The sequence below is a fragment of the Stegodyphus dumicola genome, chromosome X1 (assembly GCF_044657685.1).
Source record: "Stegodyphus dumicola isolate Sdum_Otavi_A_Nest chromosome X1, ASM4465768v1".
Taxonomy (NCBI): Eukaryota; Metazoa; Arthropoda; class Arachnida; order Araneae; family Eresidae; genus Stegodyphus; species Stegodyphus dumicola.
In genome coordinates this window covers 93,591,719-93,617,497 of record NC_140780.1, presented here as the reverse complement: position 1 = coordinate 93,617,497, position 25,779 = coordinate 93,591,719, and the positions used below count along the sequence as shown (strand labels likewise).

Below are 25,779 nucleotides of genomic sequence, written 5' to 3'. Positions count from 1 at the left end.
TAAAATCACTTACAATAGAACAAATGACAAAACCATGTTTTAGGTGCCTGCACTGGCCATAAAAATGTTGAGTATATTGAATTATGTTTCTTAAAAATTGATTATAAATTAATATTAATTATTTTGTCAACATATTTCAAAAACGAAATATGCAACATATTTGTGACTGATGAAGCAAAGGAACTTGTAAAAAATAAAAAAAAATAATTAAGAATATTTTACCTGAACTCGGGAAGATCAATGTCATATTTAACAGTTGCCTGATGTGTTACTTTGAGTTTATCATTGATAACCACAGCTTTCAGCTAAACATAAAAGTACAAACATACAAAGCAGTAATTAAAAATAATTCACATACAATAGTTGAAAATTATTCACATAAAATATACTTATACTAAGTTTCTAAAATTTGACATAATAATTATTACAAATGCCATAATAAAGTAAGGTTTCTCAAAAAAGAAAATTCTTTGATACATTATATTAATCCCAGTGCTGAACTCCAATATTTTAATGGAACATGCAATGTGTTCTCAGCTGTACATATGAATGTTGCAAGCATAATTTAAATGCACCAGTTCATTTACAATTACTAAATTAGAAAACAGAATTCCAAATATTATGAAAGTTCATGATGCATCAGTTCATTTACAAGTACTAAATTAGAAAACAGAATTCCAAATATTATGAAAGTTCATACTAAAAAAGTAATAATTACACACAATATATAAAGAAGTATAGCAAATCTTCTTCCATTGAAAACATGTCTGTGTGCAGTTTCAGAGGCAAAATGATGTACAGAGAGATTCCGAAGAATTTAGAATATGAAATGTCAAACACTAACATGGTTTCACCTTATATGGGTTAAACACAGTCATGTTCAAATTAATACAAAAATCTTAACAATGGTAAAACAACTATATATACAAAGGAGAAAAGCACTCGGATTGCACAAAACTGATATATTTAAATATGGTTTCATTGGACACCTATTTACAAGTGTTTAGGGGTAAAGTGCAGAATCGTCTACTTATTTGTGTGGCGTTTGCAAGAGTAAGAAATGTATTTCTGTCAGTTTTCTTTTACTTTTTAAGTGAATATATGTCGATGTGTACAGGGAGTGCGCAATGCCATTTTTGTGCAATTCTGGGATTTTTTTTTAGTGAAAATAGGTCGATGTGTACATGGATACTGAGTATGTGCAATTCTTAAAAACGCGCTAAGCAGTGGGCGATTCTGCACTTTCCCCAGTGTTTATATCACTCAGAAATAATAATAACTGGAAAATTCATGTAACGTAATTTGAAATTTCTGTTATATACGAAATCATGAAATATTTACCATGTTTTATTACCTATCAGTTTTATAAATAGAACAATGACATTATTAAATCATAGCGTAAAAGTCAATTCTTTCTTCCCTTCTTTTCCACTTAAAAATCTTTGAGAAATATTAAAAGCCTCCAATACTAATATTTATATTAAGAATTATAATAAAAGGTTCACCTGTTGAGTGCTAAAATCAAAGCCCAGATAACAATCTTCCATTTTAAATCGAAATCAATGTTTAAAAATCATTAAAAAGTACAACAGACCACAAAATTCTAACGTTCAGTCAGAGGGAATGCGTTGTTTGCAGGACATCTTCACAAGGGAAAGGGAACTTTCTCGCCAAGATATTTCGCGTCATCGGCTCATTCTTAAATCTGGAACTGTGGCAGAAGAGAAGGGTGTTGTTGATCTGTGAGTGTGCTATATAATTCTCCTATGAATTTAATTAGATACCATGTTTTCTAAATTTACCCATTTTGCTTGTTTAATTTGGGGATTTTTCCGTAACCGGCACTTGGCGAAATTTCAGGTTTTTATCCATTAAAAAAACAAATTTTTATTTCTCTGTTGAGTGTTTGCTGTACATCTTATATTTTATTATTAAATATGAAAATTAGTTTTGCATATGTATTTTTTTACATGCCCATTTGCTGTTTTTATGCTGGTAGATTCCTGGCCGATCACGTGTTTATAGGTAAATGCGCCATTTTCATTTAACTCTTGCAGAAATTACTCTTCATCAAGTTCTTATCCTGCTATCCTTTAAGAATCAATGTTATCCATTACATGTATTTTGAACTGTGTACCTAGTATCCTAGTATCCGGTTTAATCCTAGTATCTGGTGCACACGGGATTTGGCTACTTTTGGCGACTTTATGATGAGCAGTAAAATTGGGACATGTACGATGAGTAGTAAACAGATCATTCAAAGAATACATATAGTATATATTATGTATGTACACACATAGTATATAGTGTATAGTATATAGACGTTCTTTGGATCATTTTTGGTGTTAGCGATAATTTTCAAAATAGCGACGTTCTTTGGATCATTTTTGGTTTTGGCGATAATTGTCAAAATCACGCCAAGGCTGCACCGTATACTAGGATTTTACCGAAATTTTATTAGTTTGTGATTTTAATAGGGCTTTTTTAAGAAATATTGTTAATAAATAAATTAAATTTAATAGTGCCTTTAATCATTATGTATAAATACATAATGATTAAGGTTATCTAATACCTAATTTAACTACTTACAACTAACTGCTTACCCTTAAAAATTATCTCTGCATATTAGCGAGTTATTGCCTTTCATTAACTCTTACCGTGTCACAAGATAAAACACAAAAATGTAAAAATTTTCTTGTAAAACCTATTCTTCGCATCTAGTGAGACTTAATGCAAAACAACTTATCATCTCTGGTGCTTTAGTTGATTATTAGAACCTTAAAGTATATTAACTGAGTTACACCCCCTGGAACTCTACACAAAGCTATGACACTAACTGCGTCAGACATAGCCCAGCTAACTTTCAAAACTTGCAAACCATCAGGCCTTTCAGGTTTGTTCTGATCAGCATGTCTCTCTAGGCAAGCAGGAGCAGTGATAACAGCGTCTTTTGTTTTTAATCGATCTGAGTATGATTTTACTTCTCATTTTAACCTATGCCACTTGACATAAAATCTACGTACTATTTACTACTAGACTGAGCAAGTATATGACAAAATGAGACATTAAAACAAAAAATTAACACAAAGCTAACTGTTATTAAAAACTAAATAAAATGTCACTTATCTTCTTTCAAATATGTCCAATTATTACAAGTGTAAATAAAGTTTATTTTATTCTCAAACCTATTAATAATTATGTTAATTAAGTTATGTTTAATAATAATGCATCCTACTTACGGATCTATTTTATTTTTAGGATGGTATTACAAAAGTGAAGTTCAGGCATAGATAATAGTTTTAATTGAATTTATTCAGTTCCCATTCTCTCATAGGCCCTTAATTTTTTCATTAACCTTCCAGCGGGCACGCGTATGTGTGACATACACTAGATTTTAATTTCGCATTTTTTTCGTAGACCAGAAGGCGCTATGACCGCGTGTTCTTGGCTATTCTCTCCTCTTCGTTCACCCTTCTTTCAGTCGTCTGCTGGATTTTGAGGGGTTAATGCGAGTCTGCAGATTTACTATTTGTATTCCAGAAATACGCGCGACCGTTGAAGTAAGTTTTTGCTATATCTAATTTCCTTTTTTATAATAGAAAATCTTTATTCTTTTGCATCTAAATCTTATAATTTTGTATAATTTTTGTGCATAATTACTTTTAATGATAAAATAGAAGCACTGTATGCGTCACATACGCGCGACCATGTATGATATTTTTGTTCTTTTCTTTTCAGTTATGGCGAATAAAAGTAAAATACTCGACATGAATGATACGAAGGATCTTGAGATTATAAGAAATATGCTTTTATGTGACAGTGATGAGGACATTATTTTAGATGAAAGCATTGCAGATGAAGAAGAGCGAATTTCAGAAAAAGGTGATTCAGAATCGGAGATAAGTGCAGATTGCAATTCTGAAGAGGGAAATAATGATGATAATTCTTCCGAAATATATATAGTTCATAAAACAGAAAAGTCATCGATTCTTGGACATGGCATAAAAAGAAAACTAAACGAGGGCCTCGTAACATATGTGTTCATGTTTCTGGAGTCATCGGTAAAGCTAAATATCTAACAGATATTTTGGATATATGGAAATGCCTCTTTACTGATAGTTTGATAGAAATCATTGCTGAAGATACAAATTAGTGTATTTCTTCTGTGAAGTCTAATTATTCTCGTATAAGGGACAGCAGAAATAAGCTTTTTTGGGCTTACTTTACTTAGCTGGTATTTATCATGGTAACAGATTTCTGGAATCTTGAGGAACTGTGGAGAATGGAGGAATTTAAAGTAGTAATGAACTTGAAGAGATTTTTGTTTTTACTAAGAGCTTTACGGTTTGATGACATAAACACAAGAGCAGAACGAAGAGAAGTCGACCGCTTGGCTCCAATAAGAAACATTTTTGAAAAGTTTGTCTCTAATTGCCAGAAGAGCTATTCACTTGGAGAGAATGTTACAGATTGTCTTTTTACGTAAGCAACAAACCACAAGATGTTGTAAAAAGGTTGACAGAACCTATTGATAACACTGGAAGAAATGTAACCACAGACAACTGGTATTCAAGTTTTGAGTTAGTACGAGAAATAGATGAAAAAGATTTTCATTTGTAGGTACTTTGAAAAACAATAAACCTCAAATTCCGGATCAGTTCAAGCTGGTGAAAACTCGGGAACCCAATACGAGTCTTTTTGGATTTAGAAAAAATATGACACTTCTCTCCTATGTACCCAAACGTTATACAAACGTCATCTTGATTTCAAATCTTCATGATGACGTAGCAATAGATGAAAATACCCAAGACCAAAAAAAGCCTGAGATTATCACATTTTACAATCATATCAAAGGAGGTGTGGACTCTTGTAGTTTTCTTCTCTATGCTGAATATAGCAGCAATCAACAGCTACATAATTCATTCAACAAATAATAGTGAAAAATTGCTTAGAAGATAATATCTGCGAAACTAGCAAATGCTCTTGTGAAGGAAAACGTTGAAAGAAGAATCCCTAACTCTCTTCAAAGTGAGCTGAAATTTAAATTGAAAGAAGAATCCCTAACTCTCTTCAAAGTGAGCTGAAATTTAAATTGTTGAAACGAAAAGCAGAATTAGCTGTTGTGTAAGAAATGACTTCAGGAAAAAAAAGATGCAAACCCTGCCAAAATGACAAGCATACTGGAATTACGAGGTTCAGCTGTGAGATTTGTTTAAAATTCATTTGTCTAGAGCACTGTAAACATATTTGTTCAGACTGCACCGATGCAATGAAGTGACTATGAAATTGATTTGTTATGTAATATTTAATATGTTTTTCACTTACTGATTAAAAATATAAAAGTTCAATTGAAATATTGGCAGTTTAATTTTGTTTTACTTTCAAGTTAGTTTGATAAGTCTTTAGTCCATTTTATATTGTTTTTTTCCTTTATACTTATTTTATTTTCCTTAATTTAAAGTTAATATTATTTAACTCATTTGTACTTATTAACATTTAACTATTTACAAGCTAATTTTAATATTTTTGCTCTGGAAAATTTATTTTTTATAATAGCGTATCTAAGAAATACGCGCGACCTTTCTTGTTAGTGCAGAAGGCGCGCCCGCTGGAAGGTTAATGGCCCTTAAAAGTACTTAATTTCCATGTGCAGAAATGTGTATGGACTCTGTTCGACAAAGTTAATTTCCACATCAAAATTTTTTTAATCTGTTTCTTTCATTGTATAATTATTAGTTTGATATTTTCAGTTGTAGTATTCAGCTAAATTACTCATGGGCTTATTTTCTTTAATATTCTTACCTGTTTTATTGATAAGTTTGAGCCCTTTTTCAAAATTTTCCAATTGCATTGTAAATAAAAAAATAAATATGCTTACCTTTTCAGGTCTTTTTGATAGCATTTGAGTTTTGACATACACGATTCCTTGAAAGTAATTCTTGAAATATCATTATACCATTTCCTCATAATCTCAATTCCCGCCTCACAGGATGCACCGTGAAACGAGGGATGGATCGAAATGAAACTGTTCTGTGTCAAATCATAATTCTGTATTTAAGCACTGTATCTATTTTGATACTTAACTCAAAGCTTGATTAAGATAAATGTTTAATAATACACTATTTACAGGTTAATTAACAAATGAATCTATATAAAATATATAAATCAAAGGGCATGGGTTAATATGCCATTCCCATCTGTCTCTTCACCTCAGGTGGGAACGCTACAATCGAGGTATGACATCACATTCATAAAGCATAAGCATCTAATATTTGTTTTGCAGTTAAATTGAGCTAAATCAATTAATGTGAATAGCATAAAAAAATTAAGAGTTATTTCGGTACTTATGTATTAACGCAACCAGGCCAAAATTCGCATAAATCGCGAAATTTGGCAACCCTACGTGTTATGGAGCGTGTACTACCACAGCAATGGGTTTTCGGCTGAATTTGCCGAGAAAAGAAAGAAACTTTTTTGGTTACTGTACCTAACAGAAGCGCTGTTACCCTCATGGAAAAAATTTGCGAAAATATCAAGGAAGGAAGCATCATTTATTCGGATTGCTGGAAAGGATACAATACAAGTGAGTTCGAACATGCTGGATTTCTTCATGGAACTGTTAATCACAAATATAACTTTGTGGATCCCAACATGAGCGTTCACACACAACATGTAGAGCGCATGTGGGGCTCAGCCAAATGGCGCAACAAAAAACGGAGAGGAACAGGCCGTCATCATCTTGACTCATACCTTATTGAATTTATATGGCGCCAAGCTCAAGCTGTTAATGGCGAAGACGGTTTTCAATCAGTGCTAAAAGCAATAGCCAAAAGATTTCCGCCGAAAAAATAATTCTGCAACTTATTCAAATTCGAAACCGGAAGGGTTTAATTGCTATTTTATATTTTAAAACAAAATAATATAAAAAACTGTATTAAAAATTATCTGTAATTAATAAATATACATTTTCTTTCTATTCATACTTTTTTACTCAAACTTACAAATCGTGCCAACCTAGTTGCGATAATACATAAGTACCATTATTTCTATGCCTGTTTTACCCCCGTATTCACCAACAGCTGGTTAATTCATGTATCACAGAATCCATGTATCAGTGGTAACTCACAGTCTGAGCTATGGTTAGCACATTTGGTATTCTCCATTACTGAATTACGTGATTCAAGAGAGATACCTGGATTATTTGTAAGAAGCGTTGTCATTGGTTGAAAGTATTCATGTGACATTTACGGCATAATCTGCAGTTTTCAAAGCTGAATTCTGACGGCACGTTGTATGCTTATAAACAAACATGGCTGATGCCAATAGGCAAAACTATACTTCGCTCGAGAAAGCGAGCGGTTTTAGCAGAATGCGTTTTAAAATACCGCCATATAATTGAAAATAAAGTTACTAATTCAGTAACTAACAAAGAAAAAAAAAAATACGTGGGATTTGATCGAAAAAGAATTTAACAGCATTCCGGGAGTTACTGTACGTACTGCAACACAATTGTATAATTGCTATAGAAATTTGAAAAGAAAAGCCACGAAACGAAAAGCAGAAGAGAGGATAGAACTTTTTCGAACTGAAGGCGGCCCTGCTGTAATGAATGAAAATGATAATATTGACGAAACATTATTTGCCATGGGTGCAATAGCACGTCCACTGGAGAATGTGTATGATAGTGATCATTTATATCATATGCAAACTTCCTATTCTGGTAAGTAATTGCTTTTTCATATTTTTATTCACCGTATGCAGGTTAAAAATATGTTGCTTAATTTAATTCATGATTTTAGCACTTCAGCTAGAAAATCTAAATCTATTACGCTAAAATAATTAACACATCAAAAGTTTTTAATGGAAAAAGAAATATTAGAGCTGTTTGTTAACCACATTTTAATCAGCAAATATGCAATTTTGAATGAGATAACTTGGTTTTGTTAACCATGTTTTAAACAGCAAATATGCAATTTTGGATTAGATGATATACTATATACCAGTTTTAACTCTTTCATTTGTTTACCGAGTTAATTGTCACTGTACCATGTACTGAAAATTAGACAGATGTAAAAACACATTTATAACGTGGTATATACATCTACTTACAGTAAATATGTTAGACCACTCTTGATTTATTACAGTGCAACTTAAAAAGTTAAAATTTTTATGTAGCAAAAATCCTAGGATATAAAGATAAGCCCTTTTTTCACTGTATTTAATGAATTCTGTTACACTGTATTTGTAAAATACAAGAGATTCAATTTTCAAGTAGTACGTTTGTATAATATTGTTTTGGCCAATATAATTTTGTGCTATATGCAATAATAAGGTCAGATTTATTTATTGATAATCTGATTATCACATCCAATGTCTTGATATTTTCCACCTTGCATAAAAGACCAGTGAAGTAATACAGGAAACGTTCCACAAGCCATACCGTCACTCCACAATATTTTCCAAGAATATCAGATGAAAACATATTAATTATTAATACACTCTGTTACTTAAATCTGAAAGTTTACTGAATTTTAAAAATTCTGTGTTTCTGTAATAGAATTTGTTGTTATGTTAAAGTCGTGTATCAAAAGGCTTGGCTGATTTATTTCACATTATGTCATATTGTAAATTCAAGATTTTACTTCTTTCCATAAGAGACTATTGCCTTTAATTATTGCATTTCATCACGATATGCCTTCACGCACCTTATGAAAATAATGATTGAAAAGTGACATAACATCGATTGGGATAGGACTCCAGTCCAGGCGCCCATTGCAATGAACGTTTTGTTCAAGGATGATACTAGTAGTGTCTTAGAAGATTTAACACATTTCTATTTTCTTAAACTAGTTGTTTCTATACATTTTTAATAACACTTCACAATTGTTTTAAATAATGCAGGCAATTATAAGATATCCCAGAAACTCAAGTTTAAATAGAAAGAAATTTTATATATAGTAACATTAATCTAATACTTCATCTTATTATTGTTTTGAAGATTTAAAATTGTTTACTTTTTTAATTTTTAACTAGAATTAATTAAGCAGTACTATAATTCATATATTAATAAATTCATTAAAATTTTCTTTTTAAAAATTTGTTTTTATTCAATCATTATATTGCATTAATGATATGCTATCATGTACATATAACATGCATATTTTTTAATATTTCAGATGAGTACACAATTTCAAACTGTGAAGTAGATGCAGATGATTTAAAAAGAGTAAGTTTTGTTATTTTAGCTCATTTTTCAATGATAGAAAGTTAAAAGTCATACTCTGAATTAATTTAATACTTTTATTTTATACTAAAAATTTTGTACTTTCTTATTAACTGTAATTCACATTGAAAAGGCAAGAAAATGTATTGATGAAGGAAAGCACCATGTTGCCAAAAAGTACTTATGTTCCAAGCTAGTTACCCTTCCCCAGATGGCTTTTTATTTCTCCATACATTTTTGGTAGTGTGACTGCAGAAATTTGGTGAAAGTGCAGAATCGCCCACTGCTTGGCGCATTTTTAAGAATTGCACACACTCGGTATCCATGTGCACATCGACCTATTTTCACTTAAAAAAAAATCCCAGAATTGCATAAAAATGGCATTGTGCACTTCCTTGACTTTATCCATTTACACATCGACCTATTTTCACTTAAAAAGTCAAAGAAAATTGACAAAAATCCAATTCTTCTTACTCTTGTAAAAAGTGCCAAAGTGGGCGTTTCTGCACTTTACCTGGAAATTTTTGTATTTTAGCATGCATTTGACTACATACTGCATTTTTCATTGCCTGCAACAAAATCCTGGACTTAGCCTGAACATATACCATAACATGACTTACTTAGATATTATGGTCTTTTTTTATTTCTGTTTTAGAATTTTGGTTAATCTTAGATAATCTGGGTGAGCGCCAAACTTGGCACGATTTTGATTTGGTTGTGGTTTCTGGCTATATGTATTCCTGTGGCAAGCCTATTAAAGCTTTATTTCGGTGCTTGTAATGAGTGCAAGTTTAGCATAGCCAGAAGTTTTTTTTTTTTTTTTTTAATTTAATTTTGAAATACTGTATTTGTTTTTAAAAGTTTTACTGTTTAATATTTGCAGGTGGTTAAGCTGTTGTTGGTGGGAGAATGTTGGATTTCACGTGACGTGAAGTTTATAATTTATGAATGTTTCCATTTAATTTTATTTAGTTAATGCCTTCCTGGTCAGTTAATTATTATTATTATTATTTTAGTTTTGTTTCTTGCATGTGGCAATCGAAAGGCGTGGAATGTAATGTTTTGATTATAATCTGCACTTTCTATAGATAATAAGATATTCTGTTATCAGGACCAGATTCAAGAAAATATGTACGCTTGTATGTGTATATAATACGTTCATGCATACACATGCATCCATACAAATATGCATACATTTTCGAATCCGGTTTCGATATTTAAGAGTACCAATAATAATTATTTCATATTTTTTTACTGTATTTGTATTTTTTACTTACTGTGTAATATTTTATGTAACAGGCTAACTTGGGAAATGGATCTAAAGAATTGAATGAAATCATACATGAACAGCAAGAGCCAAACTTAGATTTTGTAACACAAATCAAGGCTACTGATTCTCCTTCACAGGCATCAGGAAGTCAAAAAGGCAAAATGTATTCACCAATGGTAGAAACGAAGGCTGATAAATCATCAAAAATTATGCCTACACCTAAGCTACTTAGGAAAGCCAAAAGACAGCCTCCAGCATCTAATGCAGCTGCAGCTGCTCTGGTAGAACATTCAGAACTAAAATCGAAATTTCTCTCAGAGGAACATGAATTAACAATGAAATTAAAAAAAGAAGAACATGAATCAACAATGAAATGCAGAAAAGAAGAACATGAATTAACAATGAAATACAAAAAAGAAGAACATGACATGAAAAAAAAAGAAGATCATGACTTAAAAATGGAAATTTTAAAGAGAGACTTAGAAATTAAAAGAAATATACTTGCTGTCATACAGAATGATCCTAAAAAAATTAATTTCAGTTAAAATCTGTATCTGAGGAATTACCACATTATAATTTTGTAAAGTATATTGCATTTTATATTTCTAATAATTTTAAGTACATGTTTAATAAAGTTTGCAAACTTAAAATTAACAGAACATATGCGAATAAATATTTTACATTTTTATGATCTTAAGTATCTGTTTCACATAATTTCATTTCTTAATCCACAATTCACCTAATAGCAATGCACCAATAATATTTTATTGTTTACTAAATATACCTAGAATTACCGAAATTATCATTATTCTCCTTAAAAATATTTCAAAACTCAGTTTTATAAACTCATAGCAGATATGTTTGTTACAGTATTGCTATTCACTATGTGCTCATTTAATCGTCAGAAACTAGGTATTTCTTCACTATGAGCATCAGATTAAAATATACTAAATGTTGAACTTTTAACCCTTTTTGTATTACTGTATCATGGTATTAAAGATTAATAAAATAGTTACATAAACACAGATTTATAATATAATATAAAAATTTATTTAACAGCATTATTTTTTTAAAAAATCTTTTTACATTATTATGTGAAATACTCTCTGACAATTGCATTGCGTTTTGCAAATCCTGCCACATTTCATTCTTGAAATACAGGATTTGTATTTTCATCTTCTGTATCATCATCTTCCTCAAAAAAATCATTCATTTGCAGAGCTATATCGTGTAGCATAGCTGTTGCTACTATTATAGTCATGGCATTTTCCACTTTACATCGGAGGCCTGACGCCTCTTCCATACTCTGTATTGCTGCTCTACGGTGTTCCTAGCATATATGTGAGAATTATTATACCTGTAAAAGATAGACAGAAATTAAGCTTATAGCTGCTATCTATGTACATAAAGATAAAATATAAATTTATTAATCCATTATTTCTGATCTGATAGTAAGTTACCACAAAATTTTCTTTGACTAATGCTAAAACATCGTAATGTTAAATAGCATTAAAATATCAAAAATACTGAATATGAAGAACAAAGAATTCGATACAATTTACTCTTGAATCGTGCAATTCAGCTTATATATAAATTTTTAAATAAATATATTGGAAAACTTTCTAGATATTTAAAGCATTTTTAAATGAATGAAAGAAATTACAGTATACATGTATAACAAGAATTTAAAAAGTCTTGGCAGCAATGTAGATAATTGATGTGGATAATTACATGATTTCAATTAATCATGCAAATACATGCTCTGAATTTGGTGGTATGTTACTTACAATTTCTAGTAATTAGATCCTCATCCAGCATTTTTAGCACCTTAATATTATCAGAGTATTTGGTATCTCAAAAAAAAAAAAAAATTATGCCTTTACATGACACAAAAACATTTAATAAAAAAAAATGGTACTTTCCCGTTTCGCCGGCGCAAATCTCGCCAAGCAGACTTTGTTGGCGACAGCATACAGTATACACATAAAAAATGTTACTTCTAAGATTTTTTTTCTTTTGATATGGTTTAAAATTGTGTAAAAAGCTAATAAATAAAGACAATAAATTTGTAAAAAGACATTAATTTAAGAATTTACTATGCTTTCATGGTTCAACATCCTGGTTCTTTGGTTCTTATTATGTGACCCCAAGTGATCTCATCTCACGTAAACTACGCTACAAAAATATAATTCTCTCAGTAATTATCTACATTAATTTCAAGTTAAATCTTAATTTGGAATACAAGTTTAAATGCAAGAATTATTCAATTCGTACAAATAGCTTACTCAGAAATTGTGTAAAACCGTAGTGCTTTGCTTCGCTAGTGCATTCTCATTAGAATGGATGAATTTAACCCTTGATTTTGCCTTTCTACATTTTCGCCTGTGAGTGGGGTGATTGCATCCTAATTGACTTAATTACCGCGAATGGTCTTAGGGCATAAAATTTAACTATCTTGCAAAAATTCTATGTAATTGTATGCCGGTATTGAAAGAAACAATCCATTTGATAAGAAATGGCTGCGACTTGTTTTGAAAATGAAGCGTAAAAGGTTACCAGCGAAGATATTCCGTTTGGCATCAGTTGTAGCATTATTGGCAACTTTTTCGTTTGCGCCGGCAAAACGGAAAAGTACCCAAAAAATCTCATTTACAATATAATTTATGCTTTTTTATGTTTTAATAGATTTTAAAAGTTTCTGACATAAACTGCTGAAAAAAGTATTAAGCATATTTCACAATTTTCATTACTTCATATTTAATTAAAGGATACACATTAAATAATTACCTTCTCTGTCCTTCTGATGTTGGATCCAAATATGGTGTTAACAGATACGTTCTGCATCCATATCCAGTATCACCAATCAAATGGTACTCCGGAGGAACTTGTGCTTCTAGTTTTGCGCGAACATAAGAATTGCTAAAAACTGTCATGTCATGCGTACTTCCTGGAAAGCGAGCAACAATATTTCGAACATACAGGTCTGCATCGCAGACAGTCTGTACATTTAAAGCAAAAAACCCTTTTCTGCTTCGAAACATTTCAGCTCTTATACCACCAGGACTAGAAATAGGTATTAAAGAGAAATCAATTGCTCCATAAACACCAGGAAATCCAAACCTGGAGAAAAACTTTTGACTGACCTAGAATCGAAAAAAAAAAATAAAAAATCATCAATTATAACTAAGATTTACTAGTTACACATTTGAAGTAAAATTTTGGGCTGTCCCACAAAGAATTCTAAACAATATTATCAAAAATGTATTTTTAGTTAAACACTAAATGCACAGGTCGATAATAATACCTAGTGGCTACCATCCCTATCAATGTTTTTAATACTATTTAATAAACCATAATACATATAATTGCTGTGAAAATAGAAGTTGACACCATAGCCAAAGGGACGATTACAACTGTAATGACTGCACAGAGCAGTAACATTTTTAATATTAAGAAGGCAGTAGAACTGGGCAGCAGAATTCAAAAGCAACAGAAATTAAATTGTGTGGCCAAAATCTAGCAGAAGCCTTTGCTAGACAAAAATAATACAGTGATGAAATAATAAATGTGCACTGAACTGTGTAGTAATATGCACAGTTTGTGTAGCATCTAGACTATCAGTGTTAAAGGATGTTCTACATTCTGTTACAATATTCCCCGTATATGTTTGAATTGGTTTATTTAATTATGGTAAAGCTATCTATCTGCTTAAGGGAAAGGTTGCCTTTGTGAAGGGCATTCTAAGGGAAAGTGGCTTGTATACACGTTAAATATCAGGAAAGCTATGAAAACATCCATGCAGCAGCTCATTCACCAGAATTCGAAACCCTGGACGGTTATTCTACGCTATGAGAGTCGACAGCAAGTTGTGGGCCGCCAGATGTCGCTGCTAGTAAAAAACAGGTCTGCCCGACATCCTATATTCTCTGAGTACGGAAGTTGTCGAAAACGCGTGAAAAAATGTTGCCGCGTCGTCAATCAGGGTTGTCCAGTTGACGTACTAAGTAGACAATGGCTTTATATGTGTTTTCGCCGCTGATTTTTTCATATTTAAACGAAGAATACGGTCGTAGATCTCTGAATCGGTGGCGAATTTATAGAAAATATGTTGATGCTTTTGCTCTGCCAAAAGATGTTTTCATTGCGTATTTCAGATTGCCAAAATTTATAGTTATTTTAATTTGGGATGAACTGAAAGAGTATTTGGAGCCACATTCAGAAAACAAGAACGCAATTTCTACTAAAAGAAAGGTTATACTATTCCTGAAATTATAGATATAAATTGTAATTGTACGCTTTAAAAATGTAGAAGATAATAAGTTTATCAAGCACATAAACCTTCTTCATTTAATACAAATATAGACATCCGATAAGCTTCTACTCGATTTATGTGCAGCAAGAATTACGTTTACTTTAAAATCTAACAGTTAAATACCTTACGAATAATACTGTGAACACAAAAATGTCGTTCATTATTACGCGAAATTCACACTACTGTAAAATAAAAATTAATAATAATAATAATTATAAAACTATAAAATAGATTTATTTTATTTTTTCAGTAGTTGTACTACTATTAGTGTGATACTTTTAAAAATAAGTTTTAGCCCAGAGGGGCTATTAATTTCGTTTTGCCATTTTGTAGCGTTTCACGATAAATGGCGTTTCACTTTTCAAATCGTTGCCACCAAGTATTATCGCACTCTATTATATTTAAAGAAATTAAATAATGAGGAATCTGCAGAATGTATGAATGTTTCTCGCGCTGTGATAAAACAACGGTACCTAGAGCCATGAAATTCTGAATAACGTAATCCTTCATTCTAATATAGGCATCTGGAGGCCCAAATTTGGAACTGGGAATTTGTATTACTATCCATTTCATATATCATATTTTGTAAAGCATTTATGGGTTTTTGATTAAGAAACCCGACGATTTCAAAGCGAGCAATGGCAAAAAACATTTTCATCTCTAGCGCGCGAGACTATGTATCGGAAATTCTAAAGATATGCTTTTTTTTAATTATATGATATTGCTGTTGAATTGAATTTTATGGTTTAAGTGCGAAAAACATGATATTTAATAAATAAAGGTAACACGCAAAACGTTAATAAAACGGCTCTTTGGGAGTAATATAAAATCTGAAAGCTTTCATTTTTTTTTTTTTTTTTTGGTGTGTATGTGTGTGTGTGTAATTTTAATACGTTTTAAAACTGGTTTCTAAGTGAGGACTTTCTAAGGGAAACTGGCTCGTATACACGTTACACATGGGGAAAGCCACGAAAACGCCGGCCAACTCGTTTGCGGGATTCGGACCTCGGACCAAACTACCTGCGACTCTACCACTCGGCGACTCTACCACTCGGCGGCTGGTGGGCTTGTTAGCAGAATTATACTGTATTATTATTGTATTATGCTATAAAGTAACAATGCTATAAGACTGAGGGTTTGTTCATGGAATAGTACTTTTATAACCTATTATAGTATTAAAAAATCATTGTTTCTTTGCAAACTTAAAAAAATTAATAAATAAATAATAAAAATACCGTTCATAGCATTCTCATTTTTATATTGTAAAAGAGATATTGATTATTATTAGTTTTCTATTTAAAATGTGTCGAAACGCTGGTTTGATAAGGACTTGAACTGCAGGAGACCTACACTGATTATTTTTACTTTAGTACTTCCATTGTAAAAATATTACTATCTTTTAATTATTTTCACAGAACAAAATCTTTTGAGAAGGAAGAATATTTAAACTAAGCAGTTCTTATATATATACACAATTAAAAACACAGCAATGTAGTATTGAAAAAAAGGTATTAGTAATTGTGTGACAAAAATTGCAAAACGAATTAATCACACATACAGGATAGATGGATAGATTAGTTTAATTTTGGTTATGTATTTTATATTGAAAAAATAATTTTCTTTCATGTTAATTATAGAATAAATTATTTAAAATAAAGCATTTTGATGCGTGTGTGATAATTGAATGCAGGAGCAATCGGCCATACTGTAATAGCGAATGAATTTTATTTCTTTTCCTGAAAGAAATAATTTTCATAGAAAAAGAAAATAAAAAAGGGGAAGAAATATTAAGAAAGAAATATTTTCTTTCTAATTTCTTATTTAAAGAAATATTTTTCGAATAGTAACTGTAAAATAAATTGCGGGAAAACAGTTTTAATGTAAACATGGAGAAAAAAAAAAAAAAAAATCTGAAATGTTTCAGATTTTAAATTACGTCCAAAGGAGAGTTTTTTAACATTTTGTGTGTTACCTTTCTTTATTAAATATCATGTTCCTCGCACTTAAACCATAAGATCCAGTGCAACAGCAATATCGCAAAATAGTTTTAAAACGAGCATATCTTTAGAATTTCCGATACAGAGACTGACGCGCTGGAGATAAAAATGTTTTTTCTGCACAACGTTGCCATTGCTCGCTTTGAAATCCTTGAGTTTGTTAATCAAAAATTCGTCAAAGTTTTAAAAAATAGGAAATCGATCATAAAACAAATTTCAAATTTCAAATTTGGTCTTCCACATGCTCATATTCGTTGGAGGATTACGTTATTCAAAATTCGATGACTCTATGTACCGTTATTTTATGACAATGTGAGAAATATACATACATTTACGCAGATTTTCATTATTTAATTTCTTCAAATATAATGCAGGACTCTAACATTTTATGGCAACAGTTTGAAAAGTGAACTGACATTTATCCGTCCAACGCAAAATGCCAAAACGAAACTAATAGTCCTTCGGGAGATTCAAATCCCTTTGGACTAAAAAAAAAAAAAAAAAAAAAAAAAAAAAAAAAAAAAAAAAATTAGTTTGCTATTAGATTGTAATGTAAATTAATCATATTATAAATTTAAATAATTAAAATTGTTTATTTCTAAAAGGATTTGAAGTAAGCTTAATTCATTTACTCTTATCTATTTACCATTGCTTTCGTGGTATCCCATATCACTCTTTATTTCTTAGCTCTAAATTCCTGCGTTAACTTTCCCATTAAAAAACGAGATTTTCTTTCACATAACACAGCAGCATATTCTACTGCTTGTTGGTCATAATACTGTTTTATGCAGTTTTTTTTTTTTTTTTTTTTTTTTTCGAACTACAAATGCAGCGTGTGAGTTAGTGAAATAATGGAAGAATATTCCTAGAACTTCAGCCAGCGCGCTATAAATTTCATCACTCGTCTGTACTGCGATTGGTCTAAAGCTCCTTGAAGCCTTGTCCCCTTCCAGTAAAGTTAAATGGACCCACCCGCCCTCCAACTGAGGACCACAGAATAGCTTTCTCCGATAAGTTGGGATGGCTGTCCATACCGGTTCTTTTGAGTCAATATTGTTCGCTCAAGTTGTAGACAGATCCAGTGATCATACTCGTAGAATAGGCGTCCTGGACTGAACATCAGTCATATAAATAAATCACTTTTCAACAACAGGTCCATGTAAGCAAGTTAAAGCATAGTTAATTATTTTTTAATATTGCATATTTCTGTTTTCCAAATCTGAATATTTCAGCCAAAACTCCACAATATCAATTCCCTCTTCCTGTACAAGTTAAACAACAAAAATAACTTTTCTGCATAAGATAAAATTCCTATCTGAGCAAACTCGGAGTATTCATACAAGACATTTGACCTCTCACCAAGCTTCATACAGCATATGAACACAATCTGTATACAGCTTAGTCTCACAATTCAAATTTTTATATATATTTTTTTTACAGATAAAACAGGTCAGTGCATACATGGAGAACAATTCCAAGTTGTTCTGTGATGCTGCAGTTCTATGATGATTTTTCAAGTTAAAACATGTCAACGTGTACATGGTGGTCAGTGTCAAATTGCTCTGTGATGCCAAGAATTCTGAAATTCTCTGTTGTTTTTGTAAATTAAAATAGATCATGTTGCACATAGACAGAAGACTGAGAATATTAAGCAATTATTACGAATGTTTTTTGCAGTTTAAATTTAATTTATTACTGTTTATTGTTATGTGTTTAAGTCTTTCTCGTTAGGGATGTTTGATTTACATAATTTTATTACAGATGTTTTTTATGTATTTAATTTTGTTAATTCGTTGCTGTTTTATGTCATTTTTAAGACACCACCATTTTTTAAATGGCTACTTTTTAGTTTTATGAGCCATAACATATATAATTGCTGGAAATAGGAGTTGACTCCATAGGCTAGGTTTTTCATATGCTAGGCTGGTGAAAAATTAATCAACAACTGCTGACACTGCGGATAAGTTGGGCAGATAATGCGCAACCATAATTTCTTTTCACAGTTTGATTTGAACATAATTTTTTGGAACATCCTTATTATAATGGCCCCCAAGATTAAACCACTAATCAAGCAAGATATGTCACCAACTAATGAAGCGTGAAGTTAAAAATCCATTTTTGTTACAAAATTTGTGTGCATCTATGTAAAAAAAAAATTCCCACTGAATTTTCTGAAAATCTGACATCAAAATTACATTCAAGAAATTACTGAAATTCTTCTGTTAATTTCCAATGCTCATCATTGCATGCAAAGGGTATTTTACAAAATATATCTTTTATAAAGGCTTCAGCATAATTTATATTCCTGTCTTACAAGAATGTACTGACAATTTTATTTGTACTGAAAATTGTATTTTTCTTGTGATAAAGTGTACTATTACACAAAATTTTCTACATATATTTTACGTCTCAAGTACACGATAATAATATATTCTATAATATTATATATGTTAATAGTGTACAATAAATGTTATAATGAAGAGTCATATTTTACTTCTCGTCTTTCGTGCTCTGTATCAGGCAATCTGATATACTGAGGGCATAGCTTCGCAAGACATTGTGATACCTGATTTATTGCCCTGCAAGCCGACGGTTGACTGACCGAACTTAGATCGCCAAGAACTAATTGAAAGGTTCCACAAGCATAAAACCTTAGGGCAATACACACTTTTTCGGCAGGAGTTAAATAGTTGTTCTTAGCACTGCAGGTCAAATCTTCACTTATAATATCAATTATATGCGATACCGTTGTTTTATTCAAACGGTACCGCCGACGAAAATCTATATCATCTAAAACATCGAGATCACAATCTCTGTTTGTTACTACCAGTCGCGATCTCCTGTCAAATGACTGCAGCTCTTCTAACATCTACAAATCACCCACGGCATCCATCTTTACAAAGTTTTCATCTTAGCATCGTTTTGCGCATGCTTAACATTAACCAGTGTAATAATCCACCACCATCGGTGAATCAGGATCCGACGCTCAGATGCAAGTATAACGCACGGTTTTGTGGTTGGAGAATACCGATTTCGCTCTGACGCACTGGTTAAGACGAAAATTCATGAGTTAAAGAGTTGGTGAATACGGGTGTAAATGATTTGTTATCTCTTACCACAGGAAAATGCTACTTCAGGGTATTTAGTTTGGTATTTTAAGGAGAAAAAAAAACAGCTGGGATGTTCTGTGGAGCAGGGTTTTAAATTTTTAAGCCCTGTTTCTAGAGCAGACTTGCTAGTTCATGGTTGTAGGTTTAGTTCAAATGGTATACTAAGAACCTGAGGCTTAAAAAAAAGGAGTAAATAAATGTTTCTTTGGTACAACTTGAGTATAGGGGCCCCATTGGCGATTTTTGGCTTGGCGCACTTTTTGGACGGTTGTTTTTCTGGTAACCCAGTAAATTCTAGAATACTCCACTTCGGCAACCCTGTCGCAAGTGTCATTTTCTTTGAAGGAGCAAAATATTGATGTATTCAACAAATTTCTAGAAATTATAAGGGACATAAATTGAGCAGAGTATAGGATTTCTGTATAAATTTACCATGATTTTGTAAACTTTATTAAATTTCCAGCATTTTTATTTTTAATTTAAACATTTATTCTGAACTCCTGTTTTCATTTTATAACTTAAAACTTCTTCCGTTTCTTTTTTATAAGATATATTATATATATTGTTCCGTTTCTTTTTTATAAGAGTAAAGTTTATCCATTAATATTCGAATAGCGTTTATTATATTTTGTGGCTGTTTCAATTTCTTCACTGAAACATACTGCAGTACTTGCGTAATATCCTGTCAACCGTGAAAATGGGTGGAAATGCTGCCAAATTTCTGTTAGTGATTCTTGTAGAGGAACTGGGGGGTAATGTTACCCGCGTCCGTGATTATCCTTAAGTCACACGTGCCCCCTGGGTGGTGTTAAATGGGTAACTGTCACAAAGTCCTGTGGCATACTGGGGTTTAGTGGGATGAGGTTCGGTCTGATGATGAGTAATCTTATGACGACCCAACGGACCGCTCTTCCCTGGGAAAACCGGCGATTGTGGCGAGGATTTCAAATTCCGAGGACCTTTGATCTGGAGAGGAGGGGTCTTGGAGGAAGCAGCCATGTAGAGGATACAGGAGAAAAGCTGAGTTTTGCGTCTCAGGCCGCCAGATAGTACAGGACCCCGGGGCAGCCTAACCAGCATGTCCTGGCTGCTCTATCAGCTGGTGTATAATCTCGCCTGCCTTGTAGTTCCAGGTGGTGCCTGGGTGGGGTCCTGCATGGCAGAGCGGGGGGCTCTTCCGAGGTCACTACTGGCTCCTGAATCTGGGGCTAGCCCCTCCAAACTGGCTCTTAGAAAATCGGAAGGAATTTTTCTCCCCCTTCTTTCAATCTTATACCAAAATGGATGCTTGCAATACAAAATTAGATAAAAACGCATCTTCTGAAATCCCCACTATAACCACTGTAGTTCCTTCTGAGAGAGTGAATGTGCCCTCGGGTGCGGACGCTCTTCTCTTCAGGACTACAGAAACCAGAACCGCTGGTGAAAGGGTGAATGTGCCTTCGGACACGGACGCCTTGAACCCAGTGGGGATGGATACTGACTCCTCTGTCAGAAGTACTGTGCCAGATGCGCAAGCGGATGACCAGTCACCAATGACGGAGGTTGTAAATAAAAGAAGAGAAAAAAGGCAACGCCAGAAAGAGCGGAAACGGCTGGAGAGGGCCATGGAAGGGATCTCGATCTCTGGGGAGAAGGGAGCGAAGGAGAAAACAGATAAAGCTGGGACCTCTGGAGCGACCTCCAAACCGGTGAGGAAGAACCATCCAAGCAATGAAGAGTCTCGTAAGAGCGAACGCATTGCTGGTGACACCCCGGAAATGGCCCTCAAGAAACGACGGCTATATAGTCAAGCTACAAGAAAGGCAATCACTCTGCGAATCGTCTGCAAGGATGACTCCAGAGACATAACATCGGTGGATTCAGATTTCATCACCTCTATAATTGATGACCGAATTATCGATGGTTCTATCACCACCTGCAGGGTCCACAAGACAGTCCTGCAGCCGAATGGCCTCAACATTGCATGTGAGGACCAGGAGACTGTGGACGTCCTAAAGACTTTAATTAATGATCTACCTGGCCCTGAAGAAAATCATCCAGGTTATCATGCCATGGCTCCCGGGGACAGACCCCCCCATGAAGAGGTTTTTCGCTTGGTTTCCTGGTAACAGGTCACCAAAAGATAACATCAAGCTCCTTGATGCCTGTAACAAGGGCCTGGATGTTAAGAAGATCGCCATCAAGGCAGTTATCCCTGGAGACGGAGGTAATACCTTGGTGCTGGGAGTGGAACATGAGCTTATGGATTATCTGGAGGCCCAGAATTTCAAACTTTTTTGTGGTGCCCGTGGCTGTGTACAGCTGAAGGAACCAAGGCAACAGGAGAAATGAATTCCTCCGCCCAAGGATCCTCCGAAGAAACAGTTGACGGAAGAAAGGGAGACCGAAAAGGAGTCGGAACCAGAGCTTTCTTTGGAGGCTCTGGAGAAGACATCTGAATAGTTTTCCCCTGTCACTACTTCCTTTGAAGTAGTATGCTAAGGATGCGGCTTTTAACTAAGTCTCCTAAAATCCTTCAGGGTAAGTTCTTTTCTCTAATTTAACCTGTTTTAATGGTTAAGGTTAGTCAGTTAAACCTGCAACATAACAGAGCAGCTTCATACAATTTAGCTGCTCAATTATGTAAGCAAGGCACTTTTGTTGCCTTAATTCAAGAACCTTGGGTGTACAGGGGTAAAATCCTTGGTAGGCCCATGAACGCGCACTTCTTTTCGACAGAGGGACCTGATAAAAGACCTAGAACTAGCATTTACATTTCTAAAAATATAAAGGCTATGAAATTATCCCAATTTACATCAGAGGACTTAACTGCTATTTTAATTAAGGACATAAACAGTTCACTGAGAGGAAGCATTTGTTTTTGCTCGGTTTACATGGCTTATGACCTTAACATTCCGCAAGAATTTATAGATCTTGTGAGTTTCTGTGAAATAAACAATATTCCTATGGTTATTGGTGGTGATGTTAACGCTCACCACCTGTCATGGGGCAGTTCTGATACTAATCCTAGAGGAGAAAAACTCATGGAACTTATAATGAATACCAACCTAACTTGGGTAAACAGGGGAAATCGCCCCACCTTTGTTAACAGAAGAAGAGAAGAAGTCATTGACCTCACATTAACTTCTGATATTTATAACCTTATTGAGAATTGGCATGTAAGTGACAATCCCTCACTTTCTGACCATCGCCTTATACAATTTTGTATTAGAGATGAAATTCCAGCTGAATATTTCAGAAACATTAAAAACACAAATTGGGACCTTTATAAGGACTTCCTGGTTTCTAATGTCATTAACCTTCAGGTTTTAGACAATAATTGTACAGTCGAGGAGCTTGATACTCAAGCAAACAATTTGACAAATATCATTATTGAATCTTATCATGCATCATGCCCTCTCAAACGAAGGAAGTGCTCTCCTAGCAAGAGAGTTTGGGGGACCAAGGAGCTTGAAAGCCTGCGCTTAGAGGTTCGGAGAGCTCACAGGAAATAAATCTGAAGTTAACTGGTCTAACTTCAAAATTCTACAAAGGAAATTTAAAAGTGAAATCAGGAAAACTAAATACAACTCATGGAGATCGTTCTGCACAGATATTCTGTCCTACCATGAGACTGCCAGAGTATATAAGATTCTTAAAAGATCTCAGGAGTCTCAACTCTCATCGGTTATGCGACCTGATGGCAGTTATACTATAAACCCTTTGGATACACTTTCGACCATGTAGAATTTTCATCTGGGGGACAAAAGTGTCACCTCTGACCCCCAGGAAAATCCATTGGAACTACTTCATAATCCATTAGATCTGGATTTTGCTAAGACAATTGTGAATTTTGAAAAGGCTAAAGCGGCCCTTGATGTATTTCTTCCCTTTAAATCTCCAGGGAACGATGGCATTTACCCAATTCTGCTTCAGAAAGGCTGGGATATCTTTGGCCACATTCTCGTGGACAAATTCGAATCCAGTTTGATTTTAGGATATGTTCCTAAGGTTTGGAGAACTTCACGAGGTGTGTTTCTTCCTAAACCAGGAAAAGATACATATGAGAAACCAAACTCTTTTAGAATGATCACGCTAACATCCTTCCAGCTTAAGCTGTTGGAGCGATTGATTTTCTGGCACCTCCAGTCAGATAATAATCTGAACCATACCTTTGGCTTAGACAAACACGGTTTTAGGCCTGGCTTCTCCACTGAGTCGGCCTTACACCAACTCGTGTGGAGAATAGAAAAAACAATTATAGACGGACACTTTGCCATTGGGATTCTACTGGATATTGTAGGAGCCTTTGATAAAATCGGTTTCGAGAAAATACATAAGGCCCTTACTGGAAGTCATATTCACCCTATGATAACTAGATGGGTCATCTTCATGATTAAAAACAGGAATATCTGTGTTAGTCTCGCTTTAACTCCCACTCTGAAGTGTGGGGCTACTCATTTACTGATCCACGTGGTAGACTTGTTGAGGACTTTATAGCGAGTCATGACCTAATTCTACACAACACCCAAGGATGCCTCCCCACTTTCGAGACAACTACTGGACAGGGATGGCCAGATCTCACGTTGTCCACAGTAGAGTTGGCTACAAAAATCCAGAACTGGGAGGTGCAGGATAGGCCCACAAACTCAGACCATCGATACATCACTTTCAGCCTCATGCATCCCCATTCCCGATTATCACTTAAACGATATAGAACCTCGGCACATAACTTAAAGAAATTCACCCGAGAAATGAGACTGGTCCTGGAACAGCAAGGAGATGAACTGAACAATTGTTCCACGGCACAAGACGCAGATCGCATCACATGTAACCTGGTGCAGTTAATACAGCAAACATGCGACGGTACGATGAGCATCATATCTCCCAAAATTCTTAAAGCTGCCAGCTGGTGGACAAAGGAGCTACGGACCAAGCGAAGCCGCACGCGGACGATGCGCAGAAGGTTGAAAAAAGAACGGGACCCGGATCGTAGACAACAACTCAGCGTAGAATACAAAAGAGCGCAGGCTCAGTACAAGAAGGACATTCTGAAGGCAAAGCTCGATAGCTGGAGGAACTTCTGCACACAGCACACTGAAGTTTTCGGCGTACTACACAAGATAGCCTCCATCAAAGTATTCATACCACCATTACATCGCACGTATGCTGGTTCACACATAGGGTCACAAGGCTTCATGGCCACCACACTTCAACGCATCCTTGACGCAGTATTCCCACATGATGGGAATGATGTTTCTTCTGAACATGAGGCATACAGCCTGTCCACGACAGTCCCAGATGATCCCCCATTTACAGTTAAGGAGGTCACAACTGTTATACGAACTCTCCCGGTCAAAAAGGCACCAGGGCCGGACTCTATAGACTACCGGATCTTGAGGGCAACCTACAAAGCCTGTCCAAGACTGCTAGTGGCTTACTTCAACAAACTTCTAAGTCTTAAGCACTTTCCAACACATTTTAAAACGGGCCAAGTGGTCCTCTTTACGAAAGAAAGCAAGGACCCCAATGATCCTTCGTCCTTTAGACCAATTTGCCTTCTGCCAGTCCTGGGAAAGCTCTTCGAGAAGCTTCTCGTTCTCAGGCTGAAGCATCATATAGCAAAAAACGGTGTTCTTTCAGATGCACAGTATGGCTTTCGGGAGCATCGCTCTACGCTTAATGTCCTGGAGCACGTCTGCGAGGAAGTCAAGCGACTGCGCAAAGAACAACAGCATGTGGCAGTCTTCAGTCTGGATCTGCAAAGTGCATTTGACTCCCTGTGGTGGCCGGCAATCCTAGAAGCTTTACATGCAGCTAACATCCCAAATAACATCCTACAGATTTTTAAAAGTTATCTCAGTAACCGCAGCTTCATCGCGGTT

General features: G+C 34.1%; 2 protein-coding genes and 1 long non-coding RNA gene across 3 annotated transcripts in view; 2 read left to right on the top strand and 1 right to left on the bottom strand.

The window, feature by feature from the left end:
- LOC118185230 (xylulose kinase-like) overlaps nucleotides 1–1,663 on the bottom strand; it is a 104,123-nt gene extending 102,460 nt beyond the window's left edge. The window contains exons 1-2 of the mRNA XM_035355057.2: nucleotides 1,506–1,663; nucleotides 223–305 (exon numbers count right to left, since the gene is read on the bottom strand). Coding sequence (XP_035210948.2) covers nucleotides 223–305; nucleotides 1,506–1,547 — 125 coding nt within the window. The 5' untranslated portion in view covers nucleotides 1,548–1,663. The remainder of the gene's footprint in view (nucleotides 1–222; nucleotides 306–1,505) is intronic.
- Nucleotides 1,620–11,152, top strand: LOC146993217 (uncharacterized). The gene is made up of 3 exons (XM_085808287.1): nucleotides 1,620–1,742; nucleotides 9,177–9,226; nucleotides 10,523–11,152. The coding sequence occupies exon 3, from the start codon at nucleotides 10,655–10,657 to the stop codon at nucleotides 11,036–11,038; it is 384 nt and encodes a 127-aa protein (XP_085664413.1). The 5' UTR covers nucleotides 1,620–1,742; nucleotides 9,177–9,226; nucleotides 10,523–10,654; the 3' UTR covers nucleotides 11,039–11,152.
- Nucleotides 1,750–5,354, top strand: LOC146993218 (uncharacterized). The gene is made up of 2 exons (XR_015038722.1): nucleotides 1,750–3,560; nucleotides 3,739–5,354. It is a non-coding gene; the product is annotated as an uncharacterized LOC146993218 (long non-coding RNA).
- Nucleotides 11,153–25,779: the final 14,627 nt, after the last annotated feature.